Source organism: Coenobita brevimanus, chromosome 59 (assembly GCF_032717465.1).
Source record: "Coenobita brevimanus isolate Jiangsu-jjx chromosome 59, ASM3271746v2, whole genome shotgun sequence".
NCBI classification, from domain to species: domain Eukaryota; kingdom Metazoa; phylum Arthropoda; class Malacostraca; order Decapoda; family Coenobitidae; genus Coenobita; species Coenobita brevimanus.
In genome coordinates, this window is record NC_137012.1 from 24,707,509 (window position 1) to 24,731,800 (window position 24,292).

At 43.8% G+C, this 24,292-nt stretch overlaps 1 protein-coding gene across 1 annotated transcript in view; it reads left to right on the plus strand.

The window, feature by feature from the left end:
• The window catches only part of mi (cyclin E-interacting protein minus), a 120,479-nt gene extending 109,993 nt beyond the window's left edge, over positions 1 to 10,486 (plus strand). The window contains exons 16-17 of the mRNA XM_080274823.1: positions 260 to 428; positions 10,271 to 10,486. Coding sequence (XP_080130949.1) covers positions 260 to 428; positions 10,271 to 10,486 — 385 coding nt within the window. The remainder of the gene's footprint in view (positions 1 to 259; positions 429 to 10,270) is intronic.
• Positions 10,487 to 24,292: the final 13,806 nt, after the last annotated feature.

Consider the following 24,292-nt stretch of genomic DNA (forward strand, 5'->3'; position numbering starts at 1 on the left):
GAGTGGCACACAAAAGTAGAGCAATCAATAATGTCTAGTCAGATGAGCCCTTCGCCCATCATTTAGACCTGCGAACTTTTTTTACTCCACTCTCTCCACGCAAGGAAAAAAAGAATTATTTATGCAAAAACTTGTCATGATAAAAAATATGTATACTGTGTATTCCATTGTTCTGTTTTATACTCACAGTCTGAGTTCAGTATATGACATAAAACTAATGCAGTTACAATGATTTTTTTTTTTTTTTTTTTCAATGTAGATCCCCTCAGAATGGTGAGAATGAAAAGATGAATAAGAAGAAGAGCCAGAGTGACTTGAAGCCCTCTGACCTTCTGCAGCCAACATGGAGCAAGGCAGCAAGAAACAGAACAGCTGCAGTAACCAAGCAATCTCCAAAGCCAGCTGATCTCAGTGATGTACATAAACAGGTAACAGTATGGTTTGTGTGTGTGTTCTTACCTTATTGTTCTTACATAATTGTATCTTTACAGGAATGAGTCAGGCTCGTACTGTCCCGTGTATTAAACCATTTTTATCATACATATCCTTAAATTTATTAATTGTTTTGGCACACACTATTTCATTCAGTAGTGCATTCCACTGATCAGTTGCCCTATTTGGGAAACTGAATTTCCTTAAGTCTTTATCACCTCTTTTTTTATGCAGTTTTTTGCAGTGTCCTCTTGCTGTAGGTGGTGGCGACCATCATCCACTCACTTGATGTAGTGCTGCCTACTTGTTCCGTAGCCTTTATCATTCTTTTTCTGTGCCTGCCCTCCTCTCTTCCTATTTCTCCCATCTTTCCTGTCACTTCTTATTGCATTTCTTTCCTTTACAGGTGGCTTTACATTGAGTGACAAGCCAAATGGTTTCCTGTAAACCAAGAAACCATTTACAGTGCTGGGTGGTAACCATATAACCAAACAATACGTGCTCCCTACATGTCAACAAGTGGGTTGGTGTGGAGGGTTAGTGCCCCTCCCTGTAAAACAAATAACTCCAAGTCAAATGGCCACCCCTTACGGGATTATGGCATCTGGCAATAGATAGATAGATATAGATAGTCCTCTTGCTGATGCTTCCTCATAGGTTATATACTCATTTTTATCTATTTTCTCCTTCCCTGATATGAATTTATATATGTACTGTATTTAGATTTGGATAAAGCCTTTGACAACGTACCCCACAAGCAACTAATGTGGTAATTGGAGCACATAGGAGGACTGATGGGAAACCTCCGGGAGTGGATAAGAGACTTTTTGAAAGACAGACAAATGAGGACAGTAATAAAGGACAGGATATCTGGATGGAGGGAAGTAACAAGTGGAGTCCCACAGGACTCGGTGTTAGTGCCAGTAATGATCCTGATTTATGTAAATGATATGGTAGATGGAATGAACAGTCATGCAAGTCTGTTTGCTGATGATGCAAAGATCTTGAGGAAAGTTGAAGTTGAAGAAGACTGTAAAATGCTGCAGGACCTGGGGGTGGATTCTGAAAGCTCAGAAATCCTCGCTAATCCACCATCTTTGGGCGTAAGAGCAACTTTGCACTTAAGTGCATATTCTGGAGCCCTAGAAAACGAGCACAAACCCTATGCGGCATTGTCAATTCTCCTCTTAGAGTTGCGCCATGTGAGGGGCAGCCCTAAGTACATCGTAAGCCTTATAACTCTCCTATTTTTACAAATGTCATAGCTCAAACATCCCCCAAATCCTCAGAATTAAATCATGCATCAATTAATCCTTAAGTGCATACAACTGTTGCGATTTTTCAAAAAATAATAAGTACAAGTGGCACAGACCGTCATAGACGATGCCAGAATACTAAAACGGAGCAAGTACTACTTCGACATACGTGGTAAAACTAGCATTGTCGGCCAATATTGCCTTTACTACAAACAAATTATAGCCTATTGATGTAATGTTCACAAAAATTCGATTAAACAAGCCAGTGTTAAGAAGAAACTCATGTAAAATATGGTGATAGCTTACATGACACAATGTCGAAGAAATTATGAATCAGCGCACTTATTTCTTCCTCTAAGTTCACTGCCCCTGTGTACATAATATTTTGGTGGTCTTCCACTGCTTCAATACTGTCTTGGAAATTATGACTGGCGGTGTGGAAACATCGTCTGCTACCACTATGATGTCATACCCTGGTGTACTGTGATTGGTTACTCAGGTTTAAATAGAGAAACTTTCCGCTCCTTGATTGGCCAACACTTGCGCTGGCGCAACCTGGTGTTGGTCTTAAGATTGTCGTACAACACTCACCAGAATACCACTTGTCAAAACCCCGTATGCACATCGCAAAAGTTCTCGCAGATTTTCTCGTAACCCAGAAACCTTTCAGAATCCGCCACCTGGATAGGATTCATGATTGGAGCTGGATGTGGGAAATGAAAATCAACGCAAAAAAAATGTAAAATATTGGAAATGGGTAAAAGTACCAAGAGGCCATCACTGAATTATCTGATGGGTAATGAACCAATCACAAAAGCGAGAGAAGAGAAAGATTTGGGAGTGCTGGTCCAGGATAGGTTGTCACCTGAAAAACACATTAACAAGAGTTAGAGAGACGTATAAACTCTTGACTAATATGAGAGTAGCATTTCATTACATGGCGAGAAGATGATGAAAAAATTGATAGTGGCTATGATCAGCCCCAGGTTGGAATATGCAGCAGTAGTGTGGTCCACACACAAAAAGAAAGATATAAACAAGATTGAGAGAATACAAAGAACAGCAACCATGATGGTCCCTAGCCTGGCAGATCTGCCGTACAAAAAGAGACTGGAAAAGCTGTATCTGCCTTCCATAGAAGAAAGGAGAGAGAGGGGTGACATGATTGCAGTGTTCAGGGCCATGATGGGAGTAGATAAAATTGCCAGAAAAGATGTGTTTCTGTGGGATGGGAGAGTAACAAGAGGACACTGAATGAAACTGAAAAAGCCAAGTTGCTTGAAGGATATCAAGAAATATAGTTTTCCATATACAGGTAGATGCACAGACCTGTGGAATAGCCTGGACAAAATGATCGTCCAGTCTAAAAACTTAAACAAGTTTAAAGCAAAATTTGACATATTGAGAAACAGAGACAGGACCAGGACCTCACGAATGTAGCTCATTTCCTGTATATCACAACTAGGTAAATACACACACACACATACACGCTTGTAAACATATTATATATATATATATATATATATATATATATATACAGTTGTGTTAACATTATGAGGATAAATAGATAGATAGATAAATGTAGATATAATATGTAACACAAGTATATATATCTATCTATCTGTCAGTAGATACATAGATAGATGCGGATATAATATGTTACTAAGTGTATACGCCATAGATCTTGCCCAAATTTTCTTGCACGGATGGTCACCGGCAATAATACTCCCAGAGAGTCAAACACACCTGCAGTTATACTCAACACCTCATGTTTTGTCACTACTGTGGGTGTACGTTCGTGTCCCTTGACCTGCAACATATCCATATCAGTTAGGTGAAAGAGAGAGAGATTGTCCAGATGGTTAAGGGTGCGAAAGTTGATGTATACGGAATAACTGAAACGAAATGGAGAGATGAGAGTGTGAGAGAATGGGAGTATGGATGGGCTATATGTGCAGGAGTAGGTGAGAATGAGAGGGCAAAAGAAGGAGTATGTATAGTTGTGAGTAAAAGATGGAAGAGTATAAGAGAGTATGGATCAGTTGGGTCCAGGATTATGTGGGTAAGATTGAAAGTTGGAATACAAATGTGGGTGATTGTGTGTGTGTGTGTGTGTGCCAATGCAAGATCGGCAAGCAGAGTGAGAGAAGAGTTCTAGACAAATGTGGAAGTGTGCATGGAAAAGTTTGGAAGGAATGAGAGAGTGTTTTTGAATGGTGATATGAATGGTAAAGAAGGGAATGTGAAGGTTGATGGAATAGATGGTGGGTGGGGTGTGCCTGCTGAGATAGATGAGAATGGCAGTGCGTTAGTGGACATTTGTGCTGGGAGGGGGTTGGTGATAGCCAATACCCTCTTCAGGCATAAAATGATCCACAGGTATACATGGTGAGTGATGAGAAGGGTGGGTGGTGAACTGAATGAAAGGAAGGCAATGATTGATTATGTGTGCGTGGATGAAAGGATGCGAAAATGTGTAATGGATGCAAGAGCTTATAGAGGTTGGGGGAGTGGACTTTCTGACCACTATTTGGTGGTGGCCAGAAAAGGTCCAATTAGGATGGAGAAATAGAAGAAGGGAAAGACAGGAAGAAGGAGTATTTGTAAGGAGAGTGGAGAGGTTACAAGAGGATGAGAAAAAGGCAGAGTATACAAGAGAAGTGGAGGAACGATTGGGCAAATATGAATTGGAGCAGATGGGGGACATGGAAGGTGTGTTCAGGATATTAACAGAAGAAATATGTGCAGCATGTGATGGGGTATGTGGGATGAAGACAAGACGGAGGGGTGTGCAAGGAACAGCGTGGTGGAATGAAGAGGTGAGACAGGCTGTGGCACAAAAGAAGAAAGCATACAGTGAATGGATGAGAAATAGGGGCGTGGAAGAAGTTGAGAGGCAGAAGAGAGAGTTATATGTAGAAAGAAAGAGAGAGGTGAAAAGATTAGTAAGAGAGAGTAAGAAGAGAGCGGATGAGGAATTTGGAATGAACTTGAGTGTAAAGTGGAGGGACTGTAAGAAAATGTTCTGGAAAGAAGTGAAAAGAGTAAGACAGGGTGAAAGTGAAGTTAGCAGGGGAGTGAAAGATAAATATGGTAGATTACTAGTGGAGAAGGGAGAAAAAGTGAGCAGATGGAGAGAACACTTTAAGGAATTGTTGAACTTAGAGAATGGAAGTAATGCGAGTATAAGTGGCTGGGGAATGGCTGGGAGAAGGAGGGAGGTGAGAAGACAGGAAGAAATCAGTAGGATAGAAGTTATGGAAGCAGTGAAGAAAGTTAAATCAGGGAGAACCCCAGGAATTGATGGAGTGTGTGGTGAAATGCTGAAGTATGGGGGAAATAGTAGTAGAATGGATGTGGAAAATGTGCAGATTGGCGTGGGAGGATGGTAGAGTCTGGGAGGATTGGAAGTCAGGTATAATTATTCCCTTGTACAAAGGAAAAGGGGAAAAAGAAGTGTGTGGTAATCATCGGGGCATTTGTCTTCTTAGTATAATAGGAAAAGTGTATGGTAGGATACTTACTGACGGAGTTAGAGAAAGAACAGAGGAATTAGTTGGAGAAGAACAGGGAGGCTTTCGGAAGGGAAGAGGTTGTGTAGATCAGATATTCATTTTTAGATCTGTAGTAGAAAAGTTTCTAGAGAAGGGAAAGAAGTTGTATGTGGCTTTCATGGATTTGGAGAAAGCATATAACAGGGTGGATAGACAAGGATTGTGGAAAGTATTAAGAATAAATGGAGTAGATAGGAAGTTGTTGAATGCTGTGAAGAGTATGAATGATGGTGCTAAGGCTGCAGTGCTTGTGGATGGTGAACTGAGTGAATTTTTCTCTTTGAAGGTTAGGTTGAAACAGGGATGTGTCATATCTCCATGGTTGTTCAATCCGTACATCGATGGGGTAATAAGGTACAAGGTAGGGTAGTGGATGTTGGAGTGGCCCTGGTGAGAGAGGATAGTGTTTGGAAACTCCCTGTACTGTTGTTTGCAGATGATACTGTGTTGTTGAGTGAAAACGAAGGAGAGCTGCAAGGCTTGGTGGATGAGTTTGGGAGAGTGTGTAAGAAACGGAATTTAAAGGTGAATGTAGGGAAGAGTAAAGTGTTGGTCTTTAAGAGAGGTGAAGTCAGTGAATGTACAGCGAGGTTGGATGGTGAGGAATTGGAAAATGTGAGTATGTTTAAGTACTTGGGTAGTGTGATGAGTAAGGATGGAGGTTTGGAGGGTGAAGTGCTTGAAAGGGTACAGCAGGGAAGAAAGATTGCTGGTTCTTTGGAAGCAGTAATATGAAGCATGGAAGTGAAAAAGTTACTACATGACAGTATTGTGATACCAACTCTAACATATGGAAGTGAAGCTTGGACGTTGCTGGAAGGACACAAGTCAAGAGTGAAAGCAGTGGAAACGAGTTATTTAAGAGAAGCCTGTGGAGTCACATGGATAGACAGGCAGGCAAATGAGGATATAAAGGAGCGTTGTGGTGTGGATGTGAATGTGATAGGAAGCGTTAGGAGGAATACACTGAGGTGGTTTGGCCATGTGGAGAGGATGGAGGGTGAAAGACTGACGAAGAGAGTGTATGTGAGTGAGGTGGAGGGGGGAAGAGGGAGGGGGAGGCTGAGGATGAGATGGAGGGATGGGGAGGAGAGGTATATGAGAGAGGGGGGTGTGAGTTGGGAGCAGGGCGGTGAAATGGCAGGGGACAGGGCGACTTGGAGGCGATTTGTTTGTGGCCACCCTGAACGGGATTGAGGTGTCTGGCAATAGATAGATAGATAGATAGATAGACTTTCACCTTGTTCTGAACTTCAGAAGCCAAACCCTTTAGCTAGAGTAGCTTCCGCAATTTCACACTGTTTGTTACCCACTCTCTGATGGACAAATTGGCACTTGAAAATACTCTCAGGGCATTCCAACATAGTTGTTGTAGAGCATCCTCATCTTCTTCGGTCCCCTGCAAATTGTCAATATACAACCCTTTCCTTAATTTATCAGTCAAGGGTTTATCCTCCTTAACCACTGATAAATGTTTTTGTATGGTGGCATTCAAGAGGAATTGGGAACAAGTGGCTCCAAACAACACTGCCTTGAACCTATATATCAAGTAAGGGCTATTCAGATTTAAAGGTTCAACAGGCGTAAGAAATCTAGTGGCATCCCTATCCCTTTGAGATAACCCCACCATAAGAAATGCCTTCTCGATGTCACTCACCCAAGGAAAATGATGACACCGAAAGTGCAACAATATCTGTGTGAGGTCATTAACCAAAGATGGGCCTGCATGTAAGCAGTCATTCACACTGTATGCCTTTTCATGCTTTCTAGCTGAACAATCAAACGCTACTCTAATTGGTGTTGTTAAGCTATCTTTAGTGACACCATGGTGAGCTTGATAGTGTACAGGATGGCCTACCAGACTCTTGTCCTCCACCTTTTCTATGAATGCACTTTCTACCTGATCCTGGATGACTTTACTGTATTGTTTGCAATAATTGGGATCCTTTATGAATTTATACTGCAAACCTCTTAATCTGCCCAAGGCTAACTTAAAATTATCAGGTAACTTATCAACATTTTCTTTCCATGGTAATTCCACAAGATATTGCCCTGTTCTTTGGAATATTGCACCGTTTCATAGAAGTTACCTAATACCTTCTCTCCCTTCTTATCGGTCTCACTGGGACTAATACCTATGTGATCTAAGTCCTATAGAGCTGTCAGATCCTTGATTTCTGGAGTAGTATTCCTGCCATCAATATTTGCTAACTCCATTATCGTATCTACTGCCAGTTTCAGAACAGTTACCAGCTCTACATGAGTACCTTCTTCTTCAGACCAATAAGTGCCACTCAGTGTATTACCATAAATTGTGGGTAACAAAATTATGCCTCCCTCCCTTATATAGCCAGCGTGTACAAAGTGATAATAAAAGTCCGCCTCAATCTTTAGTTTGACCATATCCCCACTAGTGACACTTGGATCTGCAAACTTGTAGCCCTGAGCCTTCAGATCCTGCACATTATGTTGCAGCCCTTCCCTGGCTTATAGTTAGGTAGTTCGTCTACAACCACCACCCTCAACTTGCGCACCTTTCTGCGTTGGCAGTAAAACAACTCCACTACCTCATACTCATCACTACCCTTAGAGCCAGTAAATCCTTGCAGTTGTAAACGTTCCTTTCTCATCTTGTTTACCTTCAAGTTTGCTAAACTTGATCTTAGAACAAAGGTACATTGTGAGCATTGATCTAATAAAACCCTAACCTTGTTCTGCTGGCCCGTTTGAGTAACCAATGGAATCTGAATCGTTGGCAGCAACACTGCATTACGACTGGATGCCACAGCCATTGTCACTGTTGGTTCTTGGGTTAATGTTTGTTCATGGGGATCAGAACGAGAAGTCGGACACAAATAGTTGTAGTGTTTTTGTTGGCAATATCGACATGGCCTTACTTTGGGATTTGTACAACCCTGACTACCATCATCTGTCAACAGACACCCGACACTTAGCTTCAGTTGCTTTGCTGTCTTTAATTTTGCCTTCTTTGTTTTATACTTTGCACACTTAGCCCAAAAATGTCCTGGTTTAAAACACAATTTGCATCCATTCCTCTGGGTAGGTTCAGTGTGTTTCACTTGCTTCACTGCATATGCTGCCGTAGCGGTCGCACCAAAATGTTCCAAGGGATTTTGTCTACCTTCAATATTACACACCTCCGTCTTTAGCACACGAACGTAATCATCTACATCCAGCCACTTCTCTTTAAGTTCACGTTTGATCATTTCCGAAAGTGTACTAGGGAGTTTATTATGCAGCAGAACAGCACAAATTTCACTTACAGTCACTCCCATTGCATGTAGTGATTCTAACACACATTCAAAGTAAAATGCCGGGTTTGGGCTCCGGAAACAACACAACACCCCCAGAAAGAGCCCATGGAGAGGTAGACAGTGTGCGGTCCACCTCTGTGCGAGAGGTATGTAAGTCCGCCCGGGCCGCGCGCCCCTATGACCCGCAACTCTCCCGCCGCCACCATAGCAAGAAACCGCAACTACCTTGCGGGCGACCTGACCCTCAACAACATCGGGATGGAGCTGTTTCTCCAGCTCCTGCCAGCACCCCTGAGAGCCTGTAGCTGCTCAACCCTCCTGAAGGAGACAGCCTGTAGCCACTCTGAGGGAAATAATGAGACAGCCTGCAGCCGCTCCTGCCTTCACCAGGGGACGGCCTGTAGCCGCTCTGAAGGTGCTCTTCTCGAGACGGCCTGTAGCCGCTCTGAAGGCGCCCTTCTCGAGACGGCCTGTAGCCACTTTGAAGGTGCCCTTCTCGAGACGGCCTGTAGCCACTCAACCCTCCTGAAGGAGATGGCCTGCAACCGCTCCCGCCTTCGTCAGGAGATGGCCTGTAGCCGCTATGAAGGTGCCCTTCTCGAGACGGCCTGTAGCCACTCTGAAGGTGCCCTTCTCGAGACGGCCTGTAGCCGCTCTGAAGGTGCCCTTCTCGAGACGGCCTGTAGCTGCTCTGAAGGTGCCTTTCTCGAGACAGCCTGTAGCCGCTCTGAAGGTGCCCTTCTCGAGACGGCCTGTAGCCGCTCAACCCTCCTGAAGGAGGCAGCGTCTGGCAATAGATAGATAGATAGATAGATAGAAATAACCATATAACCAGATTATGACGCCTGGTGGTTTAGTGGATAATTAAGGCATTCCAGCAAGATTTAGCCTGTGTAGGTTGATTTCCAAGGGGTGGTTGGGGTTTATTTTTCACATAATGCCACGGGGGGATGAGTGAGGCTGGTCATTTTCATCTTAAATGTCAGGACCAACTTGCCCAGCCCTGAGCTCCTACGCTGCTCATGGGGCAACACTGGGTTAGATGACGATGATGATGATGATATACAGTACATACATATATATTCTTTGGCATATCATTACTCCTTTGTGCACCACCAGACCCCATCATAATTAATATTTGCTTTGCCCTCACCATTCTCACTCATCAGCTTTAAAAGTAATCTCAGTATCTGCCATAGCTCCTTTCCAGTGTGGACTCTTCCTTAATGATTGTTAAACTTTTTTTTTCAGTAATATGTTTGTATGTATTGTAATGGCTGGTTTGCACATGCCTAATGTGGGTGACAGGACTACTTGATATGTTCAAGCTGTGTTTTACAGGTCCCGAAGGGCAACTGATCTGTAAGACTGTGGAACACCATTTATTGACACTGGAGTTGTGACCCACTCCTTCCCAATGCTTCACATATAGGTATACAGTAGATGTGGAAGGCTTGTTGGGTTGTACGGTGAGAGGTGCATGGGGAAATGTGTTGGGAAGTTGGGGAGTGATAGTTTGTATATATCGAGAACCCTGACAGGGTGCAGACATGTGAAGACATGATAGAACACACTGCCACACTTTTTTACCAGTAAATGTCTGTCTTCAGATTGGATTTGACCCAAGTTAAGAGAATAGTAAGATTCCTGCACTACTTACCTGGTTCCCAGACCCTCTTTATCAATAATACAGTACAATACTGTATATAATTATTTAATGAAAACTAATACTCCATTGTATTCTCATCACCAGAAACTGAGAGTGGCAGTGGTGGAGGCCCTGGAAAAGGAGGGTATGAAGATGATGGCACCACTCTTCAAACTTTGTTTCAAAAAGCTGTTCACTGTCTGTCGTCCCTTTGCCCTGGACATGATTGGTCAAGGCTCCACCAGTAAGAACATGGAAAAAATCGCCAAAGCACATGTCAGGCAAGTCATAGAATTTGAGAGACGCAAAGCCAGAAAATAGCTATAAGTTGCGTGTACTGTTGAGGTGATGCAGGAGAAAGGCAGCTTCATGTGATGACACCAATATAACCAGATGCCTCTACTGCCTGCATGTACTGTACAAACCCCTCAATTCTTTCCCTATCCCCTGATAGAGGGATGGTGGACTACAAGTAGTGGCTGCTTCAGACAGCAGTCTACCAGGTTGAGATTCAGATGAACCTGGGATTACAGCTACTACTACTGCTTCTGTTGAGGAAAATCCATTCATCCATCAGCTAATCCAGTAATGTAGAGGCCTGGGGCAAGGCTGCTTAGTCCAGGTACTCATATTTAAGGTGAGAGTAACAGGTTGCCCTCCCCGTAGGAGTGTTATGTGAGCAACAAATCCCAACCACCTTTCTGAATAAGACCTGTATATGCTACACCCAATTGGAGTGGCTCCCACTAGGCTTGTAATAATTGTATATGGGTAATGGTGCAAATGCAATTTAACAGTGCACAATTTGAAAGTCCACCTTTGACTTCCTTTCATGCATCATAGAACTGTCCCATAAAGGGGAAATAACTCTGCAAGAGAAGGTTTAGGAGAGAACTTGAAGTGGCTGTATCTGAATTAGAAAACAGAAAATATTCCATTAGTAACAGTATAAAGTTATGGTGTTTGAGAGGAATGAAGTCACAGAGTGTGCAGTGAGGTTGGATGGTGAGGATATGGAGAATGTGAGTGCATTCAAGTACTTGGGTAGTGTGATGAGTAAGGATGGAACTTTGGGGGATGAAGTGCGTGAAAGGGTACAGCAGGGAAGGAAGGTTGTTGGTACACTGAAAGTAGTGATGAGAAATAGGGAGGTGAGTATGGAAGTTAAGAAGTCACTGCATGATAGTATTGTGATCCCTACCCTGACGTATGGAAGCGAGGCGTGGACCTTGCAAGAGGGGAACAAGTCAAGAGTGAGAGCAGTGGAAATGAGTTACTTGAGAAGAGCATGTGGAGTGACATGGAGGGACAGGTTGACGAATGAAGAAGTGAAGGAACGTTGTGGGGTAGATGTGGATGTGGTTGAGAAGATTAGGAGAAATACACTGAGGTGGTTTGGACATGTGGAGAGAATGGAGAATGAAAGACTGACTAAGAGGGTGTATGTAGGTGAGGTGGAGGGAGGGAGAGGGAGGGGTAGACCAAGGATGAGGTGGAGGGATGGAGTTGAGAGGTATATGAGGGAGGGGGGGGTGAGTTGGGGGGAGGGTAGTCAAATGGTGGGTGACAGAGTGACTTGGAGGCGTTTTGTCTGTGGCCACCCTTTGCGGGATTAGGGCGTCGGGCTATAGATAGATAGAACAATATTTTCTTAAACATTAACTGTTGTTGATGCTACAGAATGCAGGATGACAGTTGGATGTGGAAAAATAGAAGTGTGAATGTTGGGGGTAGGGTTGCTAGAGGCACACTAAAAAAGACCTGGAACAAGGTCATAGAGTGTGACTTCAGGGATAAGTGACTGAATAGGGAGGCTGCCAGGGATTGAGCAGCATGGACAGCTGTCATCAGGTGACCAAGACTGATACATGCAAGCATGCTGGAGCCTTTATAAACGATAATGATACCAACAGTTCTTCATGAGATGTGTTCAGACTACAGCATAGATCCTCAAAACAAGTTCATACATTTTTATAACTAGATACCAGTATTGCAAAGGGAAATGACCTGAAAGTAATGTAAGGTAAATAATGGGTTATTGGATTGGATGATGGTGGATGGATAGATGCACCACCTCCAAGAACTGTGCACTTGGGAAACAAATTTTAATCCATGAGCCAAGGATGGAAAAAAAAAAATGACAGAAATAAAAATCTTTTTTAAATTCAGATTATTATCAGGATGACAAAATAAATATTGTAACATGGCTGATATCCTCACTGGGTAATATTATTCTGGAAAGAGTTGCCAGTTGGTAACTGTTAAAAAGAAACGTTAGTAAAATCATGGTAATCACTTAAATACATCTTATTTAGTGAGGTAATATTGTTGTGCTTGAGGTTCATTTTAACATGAACCCAGTGGACAGCAGGTCAAAGTTGCCCTTCTCTATTCTACCATCATCCAGGGTATTGAGGGACACCCGTATCATCCGGCATTGAAGCCTCCTAGTCATATTTGTGACACTGCACAAAGGCATCACTCTTCAGCACCAGTAAGGTCATAATAATGAATAATGAGACTGAGTTCAAAATATAATGGGTGGTTGGGGTTTCTTGCTCATGTAATGCCACTCAGGGATGAGTGAGGCTGGTCACTCTCATCTTAAATGCCAGGACCAACTTGCCAGGTTCCTGTGCTCTACATGGGGTAACACAGGATTAGATGATGATGATGATGAGTACAAAATACTTGTAACCCTGTCACTCAAACATGAAAACAGAATGGTAAAAAAAAGGCAAATGCACTCGATAAATATACCAAGCTGATACAATATTCTTGACCAAGTGTCAGGCTGTGGGACTGGTCCAGTACAACCGTCCAAGTTGTGCTTCAAGAGTCATGAGTAAATCCTGCACTGGTAGGTGTTGTGTCTTAACTGTGTTGTTACTAGAGTTTTAGATGATAAATACAGTAGTGACAGAGTTAGCAAAGTAGTGTAAAAGTATTTAACTTTCTAGATTATTGTATTTCGAATTCAAATAATTTCTTATTGTAATCAGTGTTTTTTATTCTCTAATTATAATCAGTTTATATTATTACAATTTTAATAGTGGTAGGTGGGGGCACTCACCAGCCACTCACTTGATGTAGTGCTGCTCTTGAGTGCTTGCCCTTACCTCTCTTCCTTCCTTCCCTTCCTCTTCAGTCTTTCTTTCCTTCATTCTTTCCTCTACGGGTGACTCTACACTGAGTGACAAGCCAAATGGTTTCCTGTACACTTGGAAACCATTTACTATGCTGGGTGGTAACCATATAACCAAATTATGGTGCCTGGTGGTTTAGTGGGTAATTAAGGCACTCCAGTCAGACTGAGCCTGTGTAGGTTTTTATCCAAGGGGCGATTGGTGTTTATTGCTCACATAATGCCACTCAGGGATGAGTGAGGCTGGTCACTCTCATCATAAATGCCAAGACCAACTTGCCTAGCCCCAGGCTCCTACATTCCTCATGGGTTAACACAGGATTACATGATGATGATGATGATGATGATTGTATAGGAAGCCATATGGTTTCCTGTACACCAGGAAACCATTTACTACACTGGGTGGTAACCAGATAACCAGATTATGGTGCCTGGTGGTTTAGTAGGTAATTAAGGCACTCCAGCCAGATTGAGACCAGGTAGGTTTATATCCAAGGGGTGGTTGGGGTTTATTGCTCATGTAATGCCACTCAGGAATGAGTGAGGCTGCTCACTCTCATCTTAATATGAGAACCAACTTGCCTAGCCCCGAGCTCTTACGCTCCACATGGGGCAACACAGGATTAGATGATGTATGTATGTATACTTTTTCATGGCAATCCTTCCAGCCACAGAAAGTCATAAGATAGGGACAAGTTCATTGTTTGGTAAATAAATACTACACTCAGTTTAGTTGAAAGTGAGCTTTCTGTGCCTTCTGTCTTCCATTGAATCCGCCCATTTGTCGTCCGCTCAGTATGAGATGGTATCGTTTTCCCCTCTACCTATGACAGGTGCATGTGGCTCATGGGAGAGTAATAAAGAAGAGGAGGCCTAGGGATCCTTAACCCCTGGGCGCCAGGTGTTTTCTACCACCCCCAGCCCTTCTGTCCAGGCAAATTTCCCAAAATTGTATGTTTTCAAACCTTAATATCTTGGAAAGTACAGCAGGTAGAGAAACAAATTAAAAACCACATTACTCACCAACTCGTCTTGTGAATGAAAACATCCCCAGGTCTTTAGGTGATCCCACTGATGAGTAGGGATGTAAAGAATACAGGTTACTTGCGGCGCGTGAGTCGGGATGTGTCCGACTTGGAGCACGCAGCCTAGACTTTGGTCTCAGCATCCGCATGCTGGCCAGTGTTTGTGACACTAGACTTCCCATGGAGAGTGGTGTGTTTGTAATGCTGCCCGACCTCTCGCCATGGAATTTTCCATTTAGTAACCAAGTCATCCCCACTTCCCCTACTCACAGCTATGGGTATGAGTCATCACCCAATACATGTGGCTCGAATATATGGTTTTCTGGCAGTAACAGCATTGCACTTTGCCAAGTTTGTGTGTGGGAGAAGGTGAAGGATACAGTACTTACCCATTTTGCCCTCACTGTCTTACAACTTTGCACTTTGGAAACACTTTGAGAGGAACTTTCCTTCTTTCCATGTCATTTTCTCCACAGATAGCACTTACTGATATAATGAATACCCTATTCTAAACCATGAGGTAGATGATTGTACTATTGGTTAGGCTTTCTGGCACACTTTCTTGGCATTGGGCTAATGCTTTTCCCATTAATTATAGTATGTTAAATATTATTCTATTAGCACTTCATCTCGCATGTAAGGAGCATATCTCACATTTTCCACAATAAAACAAGGGCAAGAAATGTACGTAAGTGCTACCACAGAAAGTACTGTAATTTTCTACAGGTGTGCACAATATTTTCTTTTATAAGATGTAGGGTAACTCAACATATTTACAAGCACTTCACATCAGCTTTGGACATGTTATTTAAAAAAAAAAAAAAAAAAAAAAAAATCCGTCTTTGTCCGCTGTTTACATATATGCTTCCACACACCTGTGCTTAGAATTCACGTTCATGGTGGAACAAGAAAAAGTGCACTGGAAAAAGTGCAACCTTGGACTCCTGACACTGATAGGCCATTTCCTTGTGTACAAAGGGCCGACGTTTTGTCGTTGAACACACACGACAATGCCTGAATGTCATGCACCCTGCAGGTGTTTGGCCCAGATGGACGAAATAATGCCTTCCCAGGTACTGTGTGCTGGCCAACCTATCAGCTGGTGGCACCTGGTGCACTTGCCTCCTTCCACTTGCAACCTCAACAGTTCCATACTTTTCAAGGAGCTGCCTTGCCAGTTCTTTCTCATACTTACGTAAGGAAAGACTCTTACCCACAATCTTGTTGTAAAGTTCGTTCGTTTGTAGTTTTCCCCACCTGTAGTGGGGGCCGAGCCATACATTAGCCCGGTTGTTGTAAAGTATAACTGGCCAGAATACCGATATCCAAAAGGTGCACAAATGCCTTTTTTTTTTTTTTTTTTTTTTTTTTTTTTTTACCATCCGCAAGACTTCCAAAGGAAATCTATCTCTCCAATCTGCATTTCAGATTTATCCACGAGCCGCATGTTGATATTGTAATCATTGACGGCATCTGGCTTTAATAATGGTTGCCTGGTCCTGTAGTCTGTCTTGCAAAACCCCACAGTGAACTGTCGAAACCCAGTGAATGGCCAACATGTTACCACATTTCTGGGTTAACTGGGCTTCTCAGTCTTTTTTGGGAATGATGGAAAATTCCGTCTATGGGCATGAACAGTTCTACAGGACCCAGTCCCATGTTGAATTAAATACTGCATCAGTCCCGAAGTGTATAGTAATTGTCTGTACAAGATGTGGTTTTTGTGGAAGTATCTGTCCATCAGGACTTTCACCACTGCAGCAGAAAACCAATGGGGATCATGGCTGGGTATATCCACATTTGTAGCCAAGTACACTATCACGTCAAGCGCATATCCAATCTTGCTATCGAGTAAGACAAAGAACTTTAAGTCAAAGCGATGTCTGGCAGGCACATACTGAATAAATGCTAAATACCCCCAGAATAGAACAATCGACTCATCAATGACCACTTTCTGAGATGGCTGGAAGAGCCTGATAAATTATTTCTTCAGCATGGTAAGAAGTGGCCTGATCTTCCACGACTTATCATATGGGGCTGGGCCATGTCGAGACCAACTGCCTAGCCCCGGGCTCCTACGCTCCTCATGAGGCAATATAGGATTGGATGATGGAGATATATATATATATATATATATATATATATATATATATATATATATATATATATATATATATATATATATATATATATATATATATATATATATATATATATATATTCGTATTTTTAGTTAGTTGTTTTCCGGAGAGGGGCACTAACCCTCCGACAACCCACTTGTTGTCACGTAGGGAACGTGTTGGTTGGTTATAAGGTTACCACCCTGCATTGTAATTGCTTTCCTGGTTTACAGGAAATCATTTGGCTTGCCACTCAATGTAGAGCTACCCCCAAAACAGGGAATCATTACACTAAGTGGGTGGATGATGGGCGCCCACACCTACCACAATGTAGGGAAGAGCAGTGATGGTCATCGAGAGAAGTGAAGTCAGTGAATATACTGTACAGTGAGACTGGATGGGGAGGGAACGGAGAATATGAGTGCGTGTAAGTATTTGGGTAGTGTGATGAGTAAGGACGGAAGCTTCGAGGGTGAAGTGCTAGAAAGGGTGCATCAAAGAAAAAAGGCTGCTGGTTCCATGAAAGTAGTGATAAGAAACAGGGAAGTGAGCATGGAAGTGAAAAATTCACTGCATGTCAGTATTGTGATACCAACTCTAACGTATGGAAGTGAAGCTTGGACTATGTTGGAGGGACAGAAGTCAAGAGTGAAAGCAGTGGAAATGAGTTATCTGAGAAGGGCATATGGAGTCACATGGAGAGGCAGACTGACAAATGAGGAAGTGAAGGAGTGTTGTGGTGTGGATGTGATAGGAAGCGTTAGGGGAAACACATAAAGGTTGACTGGCCATGTGGAGAGTGAGACACTAACAAGGAGAGTTCATGTGAGGTGGAGGGGGGTAGAGGAAGGGGGAGGCCGAGGATGAGGTGGAGGGATGAAGTGGAGAGGTATATGAGAGAGAGGGGTGAGCTGGGAGCAGGGCAGTGAAATGGTGGGGGAGAGCGACATGGAGGCGATTTGTTTGCGGCCACCGCTTACGGGATTAAGGCGTCCGGCAATATATATATATATATATATATATATATATATATATATATATATATATATATATATATATATATATATCGCGGAGATCGGGTTTGAATTTCCCGCCCACGACAGCACATTTCTTTGTAAATAAATTCTTGTAGTAAATAATCTGGATAAGATATTATTTATCACTGAAGATAAATCTGGTCATGGAGAATACAGCATATTTAGTTATATATTCAGTAATGATAAGTTTCATTTAATTTACTTTGTGCACGAAGCTGTTCTCCTTGCCTCAATGCCACTAAACGGTTCAGTTCACTCCCTGCTTCCAGAGAGATTGGGTGTCCTCTTGCAACCAGGCAGTTTAGTTCTTTTCCCGCAAGTGGACGCTCAACAGCGATCAGCCATCATTCTACACTTGTTACATCGGCACTACAGCTAAGAACTCAGCATATTTTAGGCCTTCAGATATTTATACTGAGTACTGATCAAAACGCCGTCCACATACAGTATATAATGGTGAGTTGTTCCGCTTTGTTATTTGATAATTAAGACCCCCCTACAGTGATAATAAGTAACATAAATTGGTGCCGTAACCAGGATTATATCTAGTGATAAATAATAGGGAGCTATTGCGGGGTGTTTCTGCATTTGCTGTCATCTTTCACTTAATTGCCTATCGTTAAAATGGATAAAATAAGATCTTTAAGCAGGCTTAGAGCAGCCAAAAAGAGAGCAATCACTAAACTGATCACTAATTTGACAATTTATAGAACATGAGGCAACCGTTCATGACATCAAAGGTCTGAAAGTGACGGTCGAGAAGATCCTTGCAGAGATAAGGCGTAATTTTGTCGTCCAATCTGAAGCTTGGGATTCGAAGCGCGTCTTGGGGCGCTTGGTTTCTGTCCGCAAAAACAGTCCAGCGTACAACCAAAAAATTACGTGCCAATCGCCAAGTTATCAGAGGGGTTCGCCGAAGACGATCTTTTGACGAATGTGCAACTTACATGTAGCCGTTATTTGTACTGAACTGGCTCTATATGTCGTTAATATTAGCCACTTGCACCCTAATTTTTTTGTACATAATGCTAATTTCATTATATTTATCATTTATGTGTCCTTGCTGGCCAATCTCACTCTCCCCAAGCTACACTAAGACTGCTCCCGACCATGCTTGGGTGAGAATAGATACGAAGACGGTCTTGGTTTCGATGACAGTCGCTTGGGACGTCGTCTTATCACTTTAGCTGACAAAAACGGTTTCACCGAAGATGGCTTCGAATCCGATCCCTCAGCTTGGACGACAAAAACGCGGCTGTTGAGGAATTGTATGAATTATATCCTGATGAAGACCTGGAAGAAGAAGTGGTCAGTGACATGGAATTTGTTAATAGTGTCAACAGACACTTGGTAGAATTAGAGAGTGCTATAGAATTACCCGCCAAGGACTCGGTAGTACAAGAACAGACAGAGAGTCGGAAAACAACGGGAATTAAATTACCGTCTCTGAAATTGCCAATATTTGATGGTGATCCGATTCAGTGGCTAGGTTCTTGGGAGCTATTTGACTGTAGTGTGCACTCCCGAACAGATCTGACAGATATCCAGAAATTTACGTATCTTAAGGGACTCCAAATTATTAGTGGATTCAGTTTGGTAGCAGCTAGTTATAAATCAGCAGGCACAGTTTTAAAGAATACCTACGGTCAAGAAGGTCGCATTAAGGCTGCTTACATTGCAATATTATGTAACTTACCTCCTCCAGCTCATGAAGTGAATGAACTATGACTTTTCTGCATCCTTTGTGTAATGCTAGATGTTTTAGGGGTCGGCTTCCCGTCCCTTAAGTCAGCAGACAGATAGGGCTTGGTGAAAGTTTATCTCCTCCACCGGGTACTGCATAATACTGGTTGTAATGCTGTGTTTTTAAGGCGACTTCTCGTCGTAAAAACACGAGCACTGGAACGGGGTCCTTTTACTAGACCGGATGTAATGCATAAAAATAGGCAGTATACCGTATCACATCTATTGCTTAGGTCCTACTCATTACAGTGTACATACAATGATATTTAGCATATAGGGGAACAGACATACAGGATTACACTCGGCTTCACAGAATGATCACATATATATTAACACTATGGCACAGGGAGATCGCGGATATTCTTTAATGTCACCTGGAGGGAAATTATGCAACTGGGGTTGTTCGTTTGAATTAATTATTATGTCACTTCAAGATAATAATAAACTGGGGCTGTTCACTTTAGATCACTGAGATTGGGAGTCTGTTTCGGGGAAATTACCATAATAGAGGTAGGGTGCGGATAGCGACACTCGACACTGTCACCAGGTCGCGGGAACACATACACTTGCCTTTCGGCTCACTCGCGCACCTACCTCTAGATTCACAGAAAACTCCCTGGTTCCTTGATGCGGGGGGGGGACTGAATTATTTATCAATAGACACTCCTTACCCTGATTGCACGAGTTTCTGTTAGGCCACTGTTTAATATATTTTCCGTGTAAGCACTGTCACTGTACTCTGGATCACTGTCACTGTCACCGTCTTACCCTTGTTTCCTGGGTTGTCAGATCACTGTTTCACTTACTGTCAGGGAGGCTCACCTGTCTGGGGCCTCGACCTGAGGGGTGGCTCCTATCTTAGGGCCGCGCCGGTGGGGTGCAGGGAGGCCCTGTGGTCTGGGGGCCTCGACCTGATCGGGGGCCCTCGGGACTAGGGCCGAACAGCCGGAGCAGTCGGGCCTGCTTCCTCTGCCTCCGGGGAGTGAGGGAGCCTGGATCTCCGTCGTTGTAGACTGCGGCGGCGGGCCTGGGCGTCCTGGGACTGCGGGTGCTCAGGGGGAGAGGCGCCGTCAGGGCTGGGCTGCGGCAGCGTCTCCTGCTGCAGGGCTCCGGCAGGGTCAAAGAACTCCCGGGTGTGGGCGGTAGGTCCGTTATTGGGCCTTGCCACCACTCTGGTGTCTCTTCCGGGCCTATAAGCCTGGATGGCGACGAAGGGCTCCCTGAAGGGAAAGAGGCTAGAGGGAGACTCACACTCTTCGTGGTCCCTTGAGTGTGTCTATAGGTCTGAGTCGGGGCTCTCCTTCCCCTATTGTGCACCTTGGCTGTAGCCGTGAACTTGCCCGGCGTACGGGGGACACCTATAGGGTGATCGAGGTCGCCCTTTCGCCGTGGCAAGGTACCGCCAGCGTGGTGTTCCTCCCGCAGTAGGAGACAAGCCGGAGTGAGGGGCTCAGAAGCCGCATTCTCTCCAATACGGACAGATCCTACCTTCAGGGAATTCTCCACCCTGGTACGTGCCCCGGCCGGAGCCGTGTGTCTGCCCGTACGGAAAGCAACTAACGGGTGAACTGGTTCGCCCGTCCGTTGCGGCAAGATACCGACCCCGGGACGCCACGTCCGTAATTGGGTAGCGCTACACGTACGGTAGCAGGGTCTCTCTACCCTGGACCGTATTCTGGCCGTAGCCAAAGAGCAACTGGAGAGGGATGCACACAGGCAACTCTCTCTCCTCAGTGTGTTAAGGCCGGAGCCTGGGGTCACCTTCCCCTCTACACACTCTGTTAGGCCATAGCCTATGTCTATCACTTTCTCTTTCTTTAGGCCGTAGCCTTGGGCCTCCTGCCCTAGAGGGTATAACAAGACCGTCAATACGGTGTTACCTGGGACTGAACTCTTTTCAGTCCCACCCCTGGTCTGACGATCACTACCCCGCCCGCACAGTAGTTCGGTTTCCCTGAACACCTGGGGTTGGGGTACTTGCGGGGAATAGGGGCTCAGGGCCGTGATGCCCTGATGACCCTCTTGCCCAGGGTCACTAACCTCACCGGTGTGTCCTCCCGGGGTGGTGGTGGGGTGGCGGCTCGGGGGTGGTGAGGTGGGAGGTTCTGCGGCGGGCATGGCGGGCATTTTATGTCCTCCCTGCAGGTGCTCCCTCCGAACACCAGCCCCTGTCTCAGCAAAGGCAGTTAGGGTGCTAGATTGTGGTGATGAGGGTCGTGGCGGGGAGGGAAGGCAACCTTCTTGCTTGGAGCATGGTGGAGAGATGTGGCACGGCATTTATGTAGGACGTGACAGTCACCACCATCTCCTTAACTTTCTACACTTCCTAGCACATCCTCCTCTTCTTCATTAACAAGTGCATCACTTTAGTATGCCTCCCCAGCCTCCAGAAACACTTTCAGATCCTAAATTCCTTATCCAACGTGTCAGAGAGAGCAGGGGTGGGCGCACGTGACACGTTGCTCTGAACATAACTTTCTTCATTTTCTAAAGAAGTTTCTCCACTCCCTGCAGGAGTGGACACAGTATCATCAAGTACACATCCTATGGCAGTGTCACTAAGCCCATTCCTCGCATCCTTTGACAGGAGTTTGGCTGGTGTGGAAGATGCAAGAGGGTTGCAGGCAGTGGGGACAGATTATGACATGGAGGATCCTGAAGACATTATACTGTACTACACCTGGCCAGGGCGCAGGACAGACTGACTCACGCTCCAGTGCAAAGACAAGAGTATGCTACCAGTCTTTGGTGAAGAGATAAATTGGCGACCACTTCAAACAGTGGCGTAAAAACAACTGTGACTATAGCGGTCACCCGGCGTCCCCGAACCACAAACTTTGCGTTGGCTATAACCATCCCTCCCCGGCCGGGGGTTAAGATGGATAGCCTGATATCTCTCTTGTCTTCTGTTTGACAGGACAAAAAGTTTTTTAACTCTGAGCTGCCTTGTTTGGAGACATTGTTCTGGAAGAGGCTTGAAGACACATTTGACATCACACAGGCATTACAAATGCTGACATGTGGGTCATGAGGCATTGGCCTCCCTCTAATAACTACTATATGTTACGTTATCAGCCCTTAGATATTCATAAGACTGTAGCAGCCGTGGCTCAGTGGGTTAGAGCGCTCCGCTCTGACCGTAGGGTCGGAGGATCGAAGCCACCCAAGGGTCATTGGTAGACATCAGGAAGGGCATCCGGTCATAAAATGCTACATGCTCCAAACCAAAGTCCTCTACCCAGGGGCAACGCCTTAGCCCTTATCCAAAAAAGGGGTACCTGGCGTAAAACTCACTGACTGCATTGGGTGTGGCATAATACTCTTTATGGATTCATGCTGGGATAGCCAGTGCTCCTTCAGCCTTGGATGTCCTGCTCAGCATTATGCTTACTGCAGGCATATTTCTTAAGCTTATTGGCCTACCCTTTTTTGCAGACTCTGTGCCTGTGTCTTGCAAAGCTGTACTTTCCAGATTGTCTGTGCCAGCTGAATAAAAGAAAAAGTGCTCTAATGAAAATGTCACATTAGGGATGGTAGAAAGAAGAAGGAAGTCAGGTAAGGGATAGAAATGTAAGAAATGCAGATATTGATTGAATGGTGGTGCAGTAGTGTCATTTTATAGGTTGGAAAGCTGGTGTTGTTTTCATATACCATCACAGACTTGGTATATCTGTCAGAGCTGGAGAGGATTCCCTTGGACAGTAGAAGTTATCCAAAGTCTTTATTTTTTGTGATACCTTAGGAAATATTTATTATTCATCTGTCCATTATCCAACTCGTTTCTGCTTCATCAGTAGTGTAGGGACCGTGAGCTACGCTAATCAGCCTCAACATTTAAGGTGAGAGTGATCAGCTTCTCATGCTTCTTGCTTGGCATTATGTTAGCAGTAGCACTAACTCCAGTGTAAAACAATGCAGGCCTATCTGGATGGAGCCCCTTAACAACCCACTAAACCACCAGGCATCATTCAGTTAAACAGCTACCACCCAGTGCAGTAAATGGTCACTTGAGTTACAGTAAACCATTTGGCTTGTCACTCGGTAAATAGTCATCTGATGGCAGCACTACACGAACCGAGTAAATGATGGGTCTGGACTTTGAAACACTTCCAACTCCACAATGCTTGGTGGTAGTTACAAGCAGCTTAAGTAACTTTCTATGGTTGGTGATTTAAAAAAATATATAGTCTGTGTACAAGTTGCTCACCTAACAAAAAAAATTTGTGCACAATTTGATAGCACATGTCTGATCATATCAATAATTACTTAGTCTATTGATGCTTGGTAATCTAGTGGTTCAAAGCAGCTGTCTGAGTGATAGCCATGTATCTTGAGAATAAGGGTACAATCTCCAAGAGGTAGCTGGAGGTTCATTGGACTGCAATTCCTCCAGGAGCACAGACTGTTCATGCTGGACCATGGCAGCCTAGTTTCAGGACCTTGCACATCTATTTCATCCTTCTCTACTGTATATTGTTAGGACTGAACATACTAGGATTTTATATAAATAAATATTTTAATGTACTGCACTGCATCACAGGTTTTATCTTAATATACACATATGACTAGAAAGGTGACTAGTTAAAAGCAAAAACTGTTCAAATATGTGGTGATATGGTTGCCATAAGTACTCTGTGCATAGCCATTTCAATCCTGGTCTTTATTTTTTAATGTATTTATTTTTTAAACATGATTGGTTTGTTTAGTTAAAATGAAATGTCCCCAGGCTAAACAACTCCTTCAACCTGGATACAATATTTATATTCATTCTGGCTTACGCCAGAATTTTATTCAATCTAGAAGAGTCTTCCAGGCTGTAGGGGTTAATAGTGCTGTTCCAGAGTAGGTCTAAAAAGAACTGAAATATTGGAATGGGTGTGTGTAAATAAGGAACTTACAGTACTGCAGTTAAACATATACTTTCCAGATGAATAGCTCTGTGCAGAATCAAGAAGTTTTAAGTTACTGGGTTAACGAGTTGTAGAACAGTATAACCTCCACAAGTCAGAACCTTTTTAGTCGGAATTATGCTTAATTTGGCAAAGCGTATGATACTG